The sequence below is a fragment of the Oreochromis niloticus genome, unplaced genomic scaffold, assembly GCF_001858045.2.
Source record: "Oreochromis niloticus isolate F11D_XX unplaced genomic scaffold, O_niloticus_UMD_NMBU tig00007810_pilon, whole genome shotgun sequence".
NCBI lineage: Eukaryota > Metazoa > Chordata > Actinopteri > Cichliformes > Cichlidae > Oreochromis > Oreochromis niloticus.
The window spans coordinates 138,172-153,924 of NW_020328778.1; the positions used below are offsets into that span (position 1 = coordinate 138,172).

Below are 15,753 nucleotides of genomic sequence, written 5' to 3' on the forward strand. Positions count from 1 at the left end.
AGCTTCTGTTTCAAATAATACTTGGGTATTGTGTCAGCATTGTGCTCTTTTTTTTTTAGTAATGATGATTATACAGTAGATATTGAGCCAGCCTAGAAGTGGATTCATATTGTCATCTATTCTAAATATTGTATAAAGAACATAATGAATAGTGACAAATTGAAGTAATCACTCTAATCCAGTGGTGGCCAACCCGCGGCTCTCGAACCGCATGCGGCTCTTTGCCTAGTTTCATGCGGCTGTTACGTTCATATAGAAGTTTGTGTTTGTGTTTTGGAGTTTTTTTGTGTGTTTTTTTAAATGTGCGTGTTCGTTTCGTTTGAGTTCAATACGGTATTTTCATCAAACGCACATGTGCGTGAGATGAAAATACCGCAAAGTTTCCCAGTAGGGGCAAGTTCGCCCTCAAAATGGCAGGAAAAAAATGCACAGCAAAACAAAAATATGAAAATGAACACAGGACGTTTTTAACAGAGTGGGAGAGTTTATATTTTTTTGTTGAACGCATTGGCAAGCAATTCTGCCTTATATGTCAGACGTCATCAAAGCTTCAAATCTTCAGCACCACTTCAGCTGACTCCATGCCAACATCGACCAGGTATTTCCAAAAGGGACTAAACTTCGCAGGCACGAGTTGGCCATTTTGAAAAGTCAGGCAGAAAAGCAGATACAGTTTTTCCAAAAATTTACGAAAGCGCTCAGAGACCGTAATGTTCACATCGTATCAGCTGGCTTGGAACGTTGCACGGGCTAAAAAGCCATACAATGAAGGGGAGTTCGTTAAAAAATGCCTCAGTGACATTGTTGAAATCTTGTCTCCTGAAAACACAAATTAAAACACATGGTATCAGACTCCAACTGTCCTGCCACACTGTTGAACACAATATAGGCCAGGTACTCTGTCACTTCTTTGAGCTTTTGGATGCCGTGAAACTGTTGATGGAAGAGATCAGGACAAGGACTATCCCGAGTTCTCGGACCTCAAGATGATTATGGATCTATCCTTTTTGGTTGACATGCTGTGTCACTTGGACAGACTGAACCTGACCCTGCAGGGTGAGTTCAAAATGCTGTCTGACCTGGTGCAAAGTGTGTTTGCATTTATCAACAAACTGAAGCCGTTCAAAGCACATATTTAAAGTGGAGATTTAATGCATTTTCCCACTCTGCTAAAAGCCAGCAGGCAAGTCACCAGTGCTGCCCTGAGTAAGCAAAGAGCCAGATAGGCAACACTGATTGAAAGCTTTGTGACCCGGTTCTGTGATTTACAACGGAAAAGGACACAGATTACGTTCCTCGTCGACCCATTTAATGCAGAGATGGACTGTTTGAAAGTCCCGCTAGTCACAGATGAAGCTGCGGCTGAGTTGGAGATGATCGACAAATTGAAACCTGCTTTAAGAGAAGGGACCATTGAGTTCTGGAAAAGCGTGCCAATGGAAAAATACCCCAATGTCAAACAGGCTGCGCTTAAGATACTGTCAATGTTTGGGTCAACATACATCTGCGAGTCTGTGTTTTCTACCCTAAAACATGTGAAATCAAAGCATCGATCTGTTCTGACTGACACTCATGTGAAAGAATTGCTTCGAGGTGCACCAACGGAATACAAGCCATATTTGAAGAGGATTGTTCAAGGCAAGGAATGCCAGAATTCCCACTAAACAACATGCATAGTAAAAGAAAAATGCTATTGTAGATTATTACATTTTTGTTTGTGGACTTGGTTGAACTGAGAGTTTGTGTGTGTGAGACAGTGAATGTTCATTGTTGAAAATGACTGGCCTGTGGTTTTAGTACTGTAGGAGTCCATTTCTGTCATTATCATGTTGGTGTGTGACATTTACAATAAATCTGGCTGAGCAGAGGTGTGTGGGGTTTTTTGTGCGTGTGTGTGTGCATGTGTGTGTGAGAGAGAGAGGGAGAGAGAGGGAGGAAGGGATGGGTGATGTTCATGTGTGCCCATGTGTATGATGTGGCTCTTTGCGGTAACACAGTAAAAAAAAGTGGCTCTTGGTCTCTGACTGGTTGGCCACCCCTGCTCTAATCTGTTGAAGACTGCTTTACTGCTGTCTTTACACCTGTAGACTCCATCCTGGAGTTAAAAAGCATGTTTAAATACCTGAATTCATTTTTTTAAAGTTTTTTTTAAGTTTTTTTAAGTTTGGTAGTTTTCCATTCATACTCCCAGTCGGTGTCTTCTACATAGATCTTAGATCAGATAATTATCTTATCTATCACTTTTTTTTATTTCCAGAAGAAAAACAATTCACTCACCCCTGTGATCATCCTGTGCTGACCATTATGACATTTGTCAAATGGAGATCACACAACAAACATGACTTACTTGATACTGACAATGTGAAGGCTTCACTCCACTCTGTTGAAGAATATGAGTCATCTCTGCGTCGACTCTTACACATGTAGTCTCCACTGCTGGACTCAGAAACTCTGAATGTCACATCATTATTGTGTGTCCACTGTGTGGGTGTCCTGGGTCCTCTCCATTCATACTCCCACTCAGTGGTTTCACCTCCTTCCTGCACCTCACATGTCAGAGTGATCGTCTCACCTCTGAATGTCTGAGGCCAGTTGGGTTGTTGTTTTACAACAACTTTATTGGAAACTGTTTACACATATTAACAGTTGAGATACAAATAGAAACATGAAATCAACACAGAAAACTTCACATTGTATGTTTGATAATCATGAGTGAATGTATATTTCAAACTAAATGACTGAACTCACAGGTTATCTCAATGGTGACATCATCACTTTTATCTGTGTAGTAAACTGGGTTTCCTCTTGTTCCTCTGCAGCTGTAGATTCCTCCTTGAGATACTCTGATATCTCTGTTTTCTTGATCTCTGATTTGAACTTCAGAGGTTGTTTGGGTTCGTCTGAACCACTCATATTTCCATCCATCAGAGCTCTGCACAGAGCAGGTCAGTGTCACACTGCCCCCTACTGGTATGATTGTTGTTCCTGCTGTCAGTGTGGCCCTGGGTTTATCTGCTGTTATGAAAGAGGAAGAAAAATAAATACATGTGATTCATTATAACAACATATGAACACTGAAAAACAATACATTATATGTTTATATTCGTTGATCTCTAAATAATCACAGTTTAAATTTTTGTCCATTCTCTGGCCTGAGGAAGTCACACTGAATGTAAACTAATGCAGTTCACTGTTGAAGGAAACACAATGATGGGTTAAGAGGGATCTGCCTAGTTTCAGGTTTAGATAACAGAAACATCATCACTTTAACTTCATGAAGCTTCTGATGCTTCTTCTTTTTCTTCAGAAATGTCATTAAATTTTATTTCATCCATGATTGCTGTGGTTAAAACTCACACATGTACTAATGACAAATTTCAGAGTCTGTGAGTTTTAAAGCACTGCCTTTACTGTGAACAAAGTAACAGGTACAGTGGTTCAGGTTAAAATTCAAGTTCAATAACAAATTTAATTAAATGTACTATATTTTATAATTCAGTTGAGTTGTTGAACAGGGATCATACATTTATGCTGTCGGTCACAGAAGACTTACCTAATACAGTTATAGAGACAGTATTACTGATCTTTGTATCACGTGAGATCTTCCTGCGACCAGAGCACTGATATTCACCACTGTCACGTGTAGATATAATTTCTAATGTATAGTCTTTGTGTTTATTGTAGGGGACAACTTCCCGACCATCCTTGTTGAATTGGTATTCCCAGTCAGTGTCTTCTCCTTCATTCATGTCACATTTGAAGGTAACAAACTCTCCAATGAAAAAACTGGACCAGTTGGGTTCAATAGTTAGCACAGCATCTACAATCCAACACAACTACATCATTAGCAATGTGAAACAATTTATGTACTAATTCAAGGCACAACCTGTGTTTATATTCATAAAATGATAAATATAGTGGTAAAAAAAATAATAAAAAAATGTAAAGTGCTTAAGACTGAAACAGTAGTTTAGATGAATCTTTACTAAATAAATTAAAAAGAAACAAACAAAAAAGTGAAAACTGTTCAGTCACCTTGAGTGTGTCCAGTGCAGAGAAGCGTACAGAGCACTACAATAAAGACAGAAATGTAAGAGATGAAAAAAGTAGTGACACTCAATCCAGTCATGGTGTCTACATATGAGATATTTGAGTGTTTAAAGAGCTCGGTAAGAAAGCAACTGGACTTCTTTAAATTCCTTGAAGAATTTTCACCGCTCATTCAAGAAGCTTCTTCAGTTCTAAAACACTGTGTGAGTTGTCCCTTAAGGTCATTAATTCACTACTGATCACGTACCTCATCACATGAGCCAAAGTATAAATAACAGTGTGGCCATTATCACCACAGGTTTCCATTTATTTATTTTTTTCAATCCTGTCCTGTCTGGCAGCTTTTGCAATCTGAATGCACTGTTGTGCCAAACACATTTTCTTTTTCCAAGGTCAGCTCTATAAATTTTCTACTGCCTCCTCTTGTTCAGGGTTTATCTGTTTATTTCTTGATTTCTATTGGTGTTATTGACAATTATTACATTATGTAGTATTATTGCTGTATGACAAGGTCTAAGGCAGAACAAGCAGGAGAAAAAAACAAGAGAGGAGGGACAGGGGAAGATGTAATAAATGGACAGAGTACAAATAGAAATATATAATGTAACACCAACCTTGCCTCACCCTATCATGTGGTCTATGAGGTCACCTGACCCAAAATGAGAGGGGGTTAAGGATCCTGAGAAGGGATCTCAAAACTGCATTGAAGGTGCAGACAGTAAGAGACGCAACCACAGGGGCTTAAATTCCTGCAACTCTCCATCTTTTGGTTTTAGAAGTGAAGTCGCCTCTTGGATGAGAGGTGAAATGTCTTCAAGAAACTCCTTAGACACTCAAATATCTCACAAAAACACTCTGGGTTTTAACAGTGTCTACTATGATTGGTTACATTTTATATTAAGATGTAAATTATATCAAATTCTCACTGATGGAGAAACAAATGTCACAGTCCTCAGTCGGTGACCCAGTTGTTGTGTTCTGTGTTATAATTAATATTTGGTTTCATCATGGTTTATCATTACTAGTCTTATTGTTTATGGTTCTGTTTTTCTAGCTTTAGTTGTTCTTTGTTTTGTGATTTCTAGTTCTTGGGTTTTGTTCCTGTGCCCCTCATGTTTAGTGTAGGTTTAGTTCTGTCTTCATGTTTATTTTCATGTTCCCCAGTCAGTCGTGTCTCATGTCGCAGTTTGTCTCTCCTGTCCCTGTGCTCTGTTCTCTCTCTTAAGTGTCAAGGTCATGTCTCTGTGCCTGTCGTGTGTTTCCTGTTTTATTTTGATAGTCCCTGTCCTGTGTGCAGTGTGTCTGGTTTTGCTTCCCTTGTCTCGTTAGGTCTGATTTGTCCCGGCTGTGTTGGCACCTGTTCCCCATCCTCTCGTTGTCCTGCCTGTGTATTTAAGTCCTGTGTTTCTTTCTGTCATTTGCCATGTCGTACCCTCATAATGCTGTGTTTCTTTCCTCGCTGTTCCAAGTCAATTCTTAGATTTCAGTTTCTGGTTTATTTTCTAGTGTTTGAGTTTCTAATTTTGCTTTGTATTTGGATGAGAAGTTTTCCAGCGTTAAATCTGCCGTTTGAGTTTACTCCTCCATTTATAAGTACAACATGCTGCCTGCCACACAAAAAAACCATGACAACAAATCTTTCTTGGATAAACTAAACCAGCTCCACATACAGACTCAGACTAGAGTGAACCATCAAAAACATGTTGATAACAAAACATGAGTCCTCTGATCACATGACCTGAAATGGTACAAATGACTGATGCTCTGTTCTTCTTAATAAAACATGTTTATGGATCAGTATGAATCAAACAATAGAAGTCAGTGATGTACTCACAGAATAGGCCCAGCTCACAGAGCAAAGTGGCTCCCATCCTCACATCCAGCAGTGACACGTCTGAAAACTTCTACAACTTTCTGTAAAGAGAGAGAGTGAAGCAGCAGCACAGCAGATACCAAAGAACTGTGAAGGAAACAAAGAGGTTTTAAAACTTCTTCTCTCTGCTTCCTTCCTTTTACACTGAAATAGCAACTTAACAACATCTGACCACAGCATGACGTAACATCTTTATACTCTCCTGTTGCTGCAGAAACACCAGGTGCTTTCTTTATGAAAAGGCCTGTAATACAAAAACTAAACCGAAAAAACAGACATACAGTAAGTTTTATTATACAAATATCAGCGTGACTGAGCAGCTAAAAAGGCAAAATAAGATCACAATTTCAGGATAATTTTTAAATGTGAAGTGTTTAGGTTATCTTACGTGCCAAAAACACAACAAGAACACAGCTCTGGCTGCACCTTCACACACCACACACACCGAATACTCTTTGTTATAAACCATTAGAAGCATCAAATCACAGCATTGAAGCATCATCATACAGAAACAGACATAAGAAGCCACAAAATGCTAATGTTGCACTGAAGGCTGCCACACAAAATCATTAAACTGCTTCAAATATCCAATTAATACATTTCCATGAACAAATAAAGTCATGTCCAGGGTGTATCTCACCTCTCATCCAGCTGGGATAGGCTCCAGCCCACCTGAGACACAGAACTTTATAAACAACCAAGAAAACAGATTCATACAATATTAAGGTTTTCTTAACTGACAAAGCTGAGATTGGTTCATTTAAAGTATTTCATTACACTGATGCAAAACAGAAATTGTGTCCTTAAGCAGAAGTGGGCATGAGGCAAGAGGAAGTCCCGCCCTCTCTCTCAGATTATATGTGCTGCTGTTTTCATGGTGATGTAAGCTGTGTCAGTGACCACACAGTGGGCTGGTTCCTGGGGAATGTGAGTAATTAAAATAAAACACTGTATGACTCTTTTATAAACTGTTTCCACTGAGAACTACTAAAGGAAATCCAAAATTTACACCTGTTTGAGCTGACCACATACAAAACACTGTCAGTCTGATGTTTGGAGAGCAAAGCTGCAAACAGAGCCACCGTATGAATGCTATATTTGTGTTTCTTGTTTGGTTTCCTGATGCACATCTTTTTGTATATATTTATATATAACAGAGCACACCCACTTAGTACAAACACCACAACTCATGGGCAGTGGCTGTTTCCTCTTTTCTGGCAAGAGACAGAAGCTCAGGATCAAATAACATCTCAGTTTCAGAAGAAATACCACAGAGTGGGGTTTATGCAGCACTTTTCTAGTTTTAATGACTATTAAACATTAATAGTACAAGCCACATTTATAAAACAGTTTATTTTGTACACTTTAAATACTTTAAAAACCTCACATCCACAACCAGTTTTAAACACTGGATATGGTTTCTCATCGTCTGAAAACCCTCCGCGTCCACACTATCGTTTTCAGTCATTTTCACAGAGTTGTGCGTCCACATTGAATCGGCCGAAAACGCTTACGTTCCAGTACTGCGCATGCGTGAAACGCAAGATGATTTGACCTGCCTCAGTTCTGTCTGCCGCTTATTTACTTTCCGGCTCTTTGAAACATCGCGGCAAAATGTCGAGGAAAAGCACTGAATTTTTTAAATGGACTAAGAATGAGGTGGAGTTGTTGCTGCGAGTAACACAAAAGTACAAAGTTGCAAAAACGAGTAAGAATTAAAGGATTGGGAAAAAAAGCTATCTGAACCATCTACAAACCGATATTAATCTTTAATAGGGCTGTCAAAATTGAGAGCAAACAAAACAACTGCTGTATAATGCCCTTCGCTATCTTAGCTTAATTGGTCACTTGACTGTGTCACATGACTAAAATGTGTCATCGTTTTCAAAAAGTCTCCATTTTCGCTGTCCACACTGCAACGCGAAAGCACCGTTTTCAAATGTATGCATTTTCAAAACGTTGCTTTTTTTCTTCACTGTGGATGGGAGGCCAAAACAGAGAGAAAAAGATGTGCTTTCAAACGAAAACGTATTAGTGTGGATGTACCCCAAGACTGCCTTCACAAAGGAAGGTGCTTAGAGAGTGCTTTGTAGTGAATCAGTCGACTCCCATTGAGCGAGAGCCGGCTCCTCACTTAATTTTCTTTCGCTGCTCAGCTCTCACACAGTGGCTCAGCTACGCTACAATCCCTCCATATTGTGGACAGTCACATACGAGGACATAGGATAATATCATTATGTGAAAAACAGAAAGGGTGAGAGACGCGACAGTCAAGTGGAGCGTGCGTCTGTCCTCTCCTGAGTGAGACAGCGGTGAGGAGGGCTGTGCGAGTGCATCGCAAAAACACATAAATATGCCTGACACCCATAAACGAAGCAGCATCTGGCTGCAGTTTAACGACTTTTTTGTCTTGGTCTTGTCTCGACTTTGTCTTGGTCTTGCTTTAGGCAGTCTTGACTACAACTCTAGTAGCTACACTCAACCATCAGTGGCTCAAATAGCTACTGTGCTTTAGCCACACTTTAAGGATTTAAAGTGTCTTGCAAGGGGAGAGCAAGAAGAGGTTTGGCCCAGCCTTGAGGCCCTGCTGCAGGAACAGTGTAAAGATGCCACCACAAAGGAGCCAACAAAGACAAAGAGCCTCCTCCTCTGTCTTCAGACTCTGACTCAGTTGAGGAAGCACTGTGTAACAGGGCCCTGAGTTTGTACAGAGCAGAAACCGCCATCAGCGAGACAGACTGCCCGCTGCAGTGGTGGTCCAGTTGAGCAGGGACCCACCCACAGCTGTCTGTCCTGGCCTGCAAGTATTTGATTAGTCCTGCCACTTCTGTCCCATGTGAGAGACTGTTCTCACTCGCAGGTCACATAGTAACAAAAAAGAGAGCTGCTGAGCTCTGAAAATGTGAACAGGCTAGCTTGTCTAAATAACTGGCTGAAAGAGATGGCATGGAGTCCATTTTTTGCACTAAAATGTTGGATGATCACACTGTTTTAGCCTCATGTAAAAATAATGTTTGCTAAGGTTACTTTCAGGCCAATATGACCTTTTTTTTTTTTTAATAGAAGTCAGGGTTTAAAGGTGAAGCTGGTCAAATAACCTTTTACGTTTCTGCTGTGGAAGAATTTCTTTTATTTATGCATTATTCACATTATTTTATTGTATAATGCTTTGGTGCCACTGGATTTTAGCATGTCTCACACTCATGCAGTTAGACAGATGGTTGGGGTCTGGTAAGGAAGTTGGGGGAAGCAGACAACTCCACATGAAAAGTCTTTTGACTCTGGGAGGAAGCAAGGGAGTGTGAACCTTACCTCCTACCTCCTGTAGGAGGTATTGAAACGAGGGCCATGCTTGTCTCAGTTAGGCTACGTCCACACTAATGCATTTTCATTTGAAAACGCATCGTTTTCTCTCTGTTTTGGCCTCCCGTCCACACTGTGACGGCGTTTTCCTCAAGGAAAAACGCAGCGTTTTGGAAACGCTCTCAAAAACACATACATTTCAAAACGCAGCTGTCCCGTCACAGTGTGGACGCTCGAAAACGCAGACTTTCTAAAACGATGACACATTTTAGTCATGTGATGCAGTCATGTGACCAATTAAACAAAGATGGTGGAGTGCATTATACAGCAGTTGTTTTGATTGCTCTCAATTTTGACAGCCCTAAAAAAGATTAATATCAGTTTGTACATGCTCCAGATAGCTTTTCTTCAAATTCTTTAATCCTCACTTGCTTTTGCGCATGCGCAGGACTGGAACGTAAGCGTTTTTGGCCGTTTCAATGTGGACGACGGAAAACGCTAGTGTGGACGCGGAGCGTTTTCAGACGAAAACGCGTTTTCAAATCTATCCGGGCTAGTGTGGACGTAGCCTTAGAGACTCTGCTGATCGTCTGCCCCACGATGATGCAGTCTCTCACTAAGCTTGGTTTAGCTTGTCTGCAGGCTTTATTAAATGGAAAACTTCCACAACACTGCCTTATTTTTTAAGAAGAAAAACTGCATTTATGTTGAAATTTTTAGTGTTATTATTTAAAGACAATAATATTTTGAAAATGTACTTAAAGTACTTAAAATAGCACTTTACTTTTAAGTCTGCCCAATTTTGGTCAGGGATATTATTTTTTTAAAAGAGCTTGAGTTTACAATATTCATGTCCACGTCTATTATTTGATTCTGTTGCCCACTAAAACCCTTTTTGAATAAAAAAAACATTTGCATTTTGTCTATATTGAAAGAACCACAGATACAGTGAACCAGTAGTGAAGTCTAAATATAATATACAATAATTTTTTGAATGAAAACTGAAGTTGAAGAGGCTCGGGCACCATCTTGTGTTTTAGATGTGTCATTTTATAGCAAGTCAGCAGGAAGGCAGAATTCCTAAGTAATGAAGACATAATTGGGTGGGAAATTCTTGTACTGTATAAATCAACACTAGTAACAGGGTTCTGTTATATTACAGATGATGAAATTTAGCTAGTTTTATCATAGAAGACCGAATGTACTGAACCTTTAGCTGACCTTTCACAGCACTAAAGGAGAAATATGGAATTAAATTAGAATTTTCTTTCCTTTTTCTAAACTTAACAATGTAGTTTTGGATGAATCACTAAGTTAAGTGCAAAATTTAAGGTCCAAATGGGATTCTGAAACAATTTATTGCAGTTTCAGGTCTAGCTATACATAGAAGAACTATGTACAGCTCGACTCTCCCTGGCCTGTTCAACAGTCAGGTCAGGCCACAATTCTATATAGTCCATATATTCAGAGGATGATTATGAAGGCATCTGCAAGGGAGAACGATAGATGTGCAGTGACATTTAAAGTACGTGGAGTGAAGGCTGATCCGCATTAAGAAGGGTGGCAGAAAGATGATTGGACTAGACCAGTGATGTCACAATCAGCTTGACAATGTGGGAAAGTGTGACTATAGAGCTTTCTTATTGAATTTACACAAAACCTTTATTTCATTTTTATCTCAACTGACAAAGCTGAGCTTTACTAATGTAAATTATTGCATTACACTAATGCATGGTGATACAAATCTTTCCATTCAGGTGAAATTGTGGCTTGGTCACAAATTCAGCCACAGGAAGTGAATGAGCTAAAACAAATAGAAATAGAGTCCTAAACAAAAATAGTCCTGCCCTCTCTCTGTTTGTCTCTCTTACTTGACTAGTAGCTGCTGCATTATTGCAGAACAAGTGTTTTTTTTTGTTTGTTTGTTTGTTTTTTAATAAACCACACAGTGAGCCTCTTCCAAAGGGGGAAATATTTCAGAAATCTAACTTGAACTGATGTTAAAATGGCACAGTCTTCAAACACTGTATGAATATTGTAAGCACATTTGTGTTTCTTGTTAGGTTTCCTGATGCACATATTTTTTTATAGATATTAAACTGCAGCCTAACAAAGCAAAAGAGATGCAAGTGAGTGATACTACACTTGATAGCTTGTCCTCATATTGGTGTTTAAGACATTTTATTATTAAAGTTTCCTGATTTTCCTTATGTTATTATACACTTCACAGAGATAAGAAGAAAAAGAAGATATATGAGAAAAGGTAGAAATAGGATGAAGAAGCCTGCTTTGCTGTTTGGTCCCCGTAAAGTGATCCTTTACATTACTGCCATCTTGTGTCTCTCTTTTTATTTTTTTTTATGGGCGTGCCCCTCTCACACACTATTTAAGCTTTTTGATTCATATTTTTTAAAATCATGTATTTAAAAAAAAATAATGATGAAAGAAATAGAATATAAAGTATTTAAAATGAGCTCAAATGTAAATATATGAAGCAGTAATGTTGATGTGTGTGTAGTGAAAGTATTCCTTCTGTGAAAGGACTGCTGCTATCTACCCGAACAAATGTGACTGGAGTTTGTTTTAGAACTTAGATTTTATGCTATTTATGCCTTTTTTGCTTCTCTTTTTAAAACTTATTCTTTTTAAACTGTATTGCTTATTGCACTGTAGAGGCTGGTGAGAAACAGTATTTCGTTTCAGGCTGGGTAATACCATACGAAATGACAATAAACTTCGTGAGTCTAGTGGGATATTTTCATAGTATTTGAGTACTTCTTTAAAAAAATTCCTCCACCACTTGCTATTAACAGCTAATCATAAATTATGTGATAATGGTAGCTAATTTTCAGATAATTTACTGATAATTCTTATGAATTCTTATCAATATTATTAGTAATAATATTTTACAATTCTTCAGCCACTAGTGCAAGGTGAAGATGTCCATGTAGAGTGAAACCAGACAGAAATTATGTGTTTAATCTGGTCAAATTAATCTTGAAAATCACTGAACATCCAGCCTGTAGAGCTGTCCACAGAACAGCTCAGGATCATGCTGCTCCCTGCTGGTATAACTCTCCAATCTGCTGTCAGTGAGGCTTGAGGTCTATGCAGTAACGGTTTTAGATACGGGCGACACGGGCGGTTGCCAGGGGCGGCATCGTGGTGTGGGCAGGGGCGGATCTAGAAGGGTGGCATGGGGTGGCAACTGCCACCCTAAAATGATCCCTTGCCACCCCAAGTGCCACCCCAGTTTTGCATATGACAGCGTTGTTTATTAAAATAAGATAGCATTAACAGTTTGAGCGTAGTTACAGTCAACAGTGAATATAAATACTAAAACTGAATATATTGCAGAGTGTCCCCCCCCCCTCCACCATTAACAAATGGTTCAGCCCATAGCAGGACGGCTTTTTTCTTGTTTTCAGTAGCAAGCGATGCTTATGATTGTGCCAGAGCACATTTTGAACAACACCATGGGAATTTCGGATTTTACACATTTGGTTGGATGTTACACTCTGGAAATGGAAGGAAGGTGAGTGTTATTAACCCTCTGTGGTCCACGGACACGCTGCACCTCCAAATCACATGACTGATTTAAGCTGACATAGCAACAAGCTGCAGCCACGCAGAGTCTCTGTTTCAGCCCATATTGAAAGTTCGGAGTTCAAAGTTTTTAAATTTTAATTACAGGCCAGTAAATCCAGAGTTATGATAATATATATATAAGCAGTGTTGGGGAGTAACGGAATACATGTACCGCCGTTACGTATTTAGAATACAAAATATGAGTAACTGTATTCCGTTACAGTTACCGTTTAAAAAGGTGGTATTTAGAATACAGTTACTTTGTTGAAATAAATGGATTACACGGCGGTACTTTCCTGTTTCATATTGTCGCGGGTCAGGACTGTTTGGGTTTGTTTGACAGCTGTTCTGTTGTTCCAGGCGGCAGCGTTACAGTTGCTATGGTTACAGGGTGACGCGCTCTCTCTCTGCGTGTTTCCTGGGTGAGAGAGCGCTTTTTTGTTGTTGTTGTTGTGCTAAGCTAAAAGGCAGAATGCTACAGGCATGGCCCTAAAGAATGTAGCATCATGGGCAGTGTAGTCCGTGCTGCAGGGAGAATGGACAGCCATACACGTTATGTGTCTGTGAGCGAGGGAGGGAGAGAAAGGAAAAGTCCGAGCTATCACGGAGCAAAAACGGGAGCTGGAAGCATGTAAATATAATAATAACCACTGCAGCCAAGAAGAGTGCCTGACGAGCCCATTTGTAAGTAAGCTATTAAGACTCAACTGTACACTGTGTTCGTGTTTTTCTCCGGAAAAAATAAGTTCCGTTGGAGCAGCCTTTCAACGCCTCTCTCTGTCTCTGGCAAGCAAAGTTGACCCAGACAACAAAGTAAAGCTAGTTTTCGGCTACGAGCCCGACACGGAACCCACCGTATTAGCCAGAGGTCCCTTTACTACGGTTCGGAGCCGCGGACCTTCAGTAACAGTAATAAATCACAGCAATAGTACATTCACGTAGTTGTAAACAGCATGATAATATATTAAGTAATCCAAAGTATTCAGAATACGTTACTCTCATTGAGTAACGTAACGGAATACGTTACAGAATACATTTTGGGGCATGTATTCAGTATTCTGTAGTGGAATACATTTTAAAAGTAACCTTCCCAACACTGTATATAAGCCATGCTTTTTTTCTAAATACTGTCGCCACGTTTTTGTGTGTGTGGGTTTTAAGCGTTTTCTAAGGACAGCGCGAAAACAGTAAAGAAAGGAAAAAAAGCCAACTCTTTCCTATCGGTGGAAAAATGCACCATGTCGACCTATTTAAAAAAAAAAAAAAAAAGTCAACACGTGGGATTTGGTTGTTTAGGAAGAGGGGAGAGTTTTGGGAGTGACGGTAACGGCAGCGAGACAGAGCAAGTGAGTGAGAAAGAGAGAGAGTGAGAGAGAAAGTTTTTAGATGTGGGAGATTTGTGACGTTTAGTGTGGAGTGTATACTTAGTGTGTTGTGTTGTCTTGTGTAGTTGTTCTGTTGTGTAGTCGTTGTTATGTTTTGTGTGTCAGTGAGGGCACTAAGGCACATTTGTAACGTAAACACTGTCACTAAGTAGAAAACCAGCGGAGTGATACACCTCCTGCTGTCAGGCCTGCAGGTTTATCCCTGTGCTGTTCTCCTCTGTCTTTTGGTGGACAAACTTTTTTTTACTGGCACACCTAATTTGTGGGGCATCTTATTGCGAAACCTGATTATTCTCTCATTTTAGTTTTAGTAATATTTTTAAATGGTTGTACAAAATGAAAAAAATGGCAGGTGTATTGGCTGCAAAAAACAACTAAATTCAGTTGAGCTGAAAAGATACCAAACAAGGCAAGGGGAAAAAAATCAAATAAAACAATTTGAGGGGGAAATACAAACGTAAACTCAAAAGGAGTCAAAAATGGCCGGTTGTATTTCAGACCTCAGAAGGTTAATCCAACAAATCATGAAAAATTAGGTTTAAATTTTTGTTCATGACAGTGCAGATTTCTGACATTTTGTGTAATTTAAGCTGTAACAATGTGATTGTTTTCTAACAAAAAACAGTGTGAAACTGAAGTTAGACTTGTGTTTGTAAATGAACCGCCCCATGTTGTGTAGCTTTCTGGATTTCATACTTATTGGGCTACATATTTATTTATTATACAGGCTATACAGTACATAACATCAAAACTCACATGTTTTATGTAACTAAAGTGTGTAATTATGTGGGCTACAGACAATAATTAAGTTATAGAGTATATTTATATGAAAAACGTGTATACTTACTGCATTTGAATCATTTTAACCATATGTAACCACCATATGTGTTTGGGGGAAAAAAAAGGCTTTGATTTTGCCACCCCATTTGATTTCTTTGCCACCCTCATGCCACCCTAAGAAAATTTCTCTAGATCCGCCCCTGGGTGGGGGGCGGCATCACGGGCAAAAAAAAAAAAAATTGCTCGTGCTGCCCCGACATCATGCCAGCGCATATTGGGAATGGCATGGGCACCGATCGGTTTTCTATCGCCCATTTGCTGGGAGTAAGGGCGCCCTCTGTTTGCGAGGTGCGCCTGCTGCTTGCGGCACAGGGAGGAGAGGGCGGGGGGGGGGATTCTCTGGGTGGCTGGAGCAGCATCTAATAACCAACTTGCAAAATAAAACAAAATAAAAACAAACCAACAACACGAAAACAGCAGACATTATGATACAGACTTATAATTTGCACCAATGTTTTTTCGAAATTCTATAGGCGAAAAGTGAGCGCGAGAGCCCTCGGTGCGCCTGCTCGCTGCTGAAGTCAAAGTAAACTTCATTGTCATCTCCGCTACATACAGTCCAGTATATACAGAGACGTGACGACGAGGCTCCAGTTACAGCAGTGCAAGTAAACAAACAATAAATATAAGAAGAGTAAGAAAATAAATATACACTTTAGGACTCGGGGTAAAGGGATCAATAACAATTTAAAATGTATATTTTATATTTTGTTG

At 39.5% G+C, this 15,753-nt stretch overlaps 2 protein-coding genes across 6 annotated transcripts in view; both read right to left on the minus strand.

The window, feature by feature from the left end:
• The window catches only part of LOC102076086 (low affinity immunoglobulin gamma Fc region receptor II), a 120,097-nt gene extending 113,559 nt beyond the window's left edge, over positions 1-6,538 (minus strand). Inside the window, exons 1-3 of the mRNA XM_025904945.1 lie at positions 5,885-6,538; positions 4,036-4,071; positions 3,554-3,820 (exon numbers count right to left, since the gene is read on the minus strand). Coding sequence (XP_025760730.1) covers positions 3,554-3,820; positions 4,036-4,071; positions 5,885-5,921 — 340 coding nt within the window. The 5' untranslated portion in view covers positions 5,922-6,538. The remainder of the gene's footprint in view (positions 1-3,553; positions 3,821-4,035; positions 4,072-5,884) is intronic.
• Positions 1-15,753, minus strand: part of LOC106097686 (Fc receptor-like protein 5) — a 111,090-nt gene that overhangs the window by 70,320 nt on the left and 25,017 nt on the right. For all 5 annotated transcript variants that reach the window (XM_025904940.1, XM_025904944.1, XM_025904943.1 and 2 more), the window contains exons 3-4: positions 2,749-3,012; positions 2,348-2,626 (exon numbers count right to left, since the gene is read on the minus strand). In XM_025904940.1, coding sequence (XP_025760725.1) covers positions 2,348-2,626; positions 2,749-3,012 — 543 coding nt within the window. The remainder of the gene's footprint in view (positions 1-2,347; positions 2,627-2,748; positions 3,013-15,753) is intronic.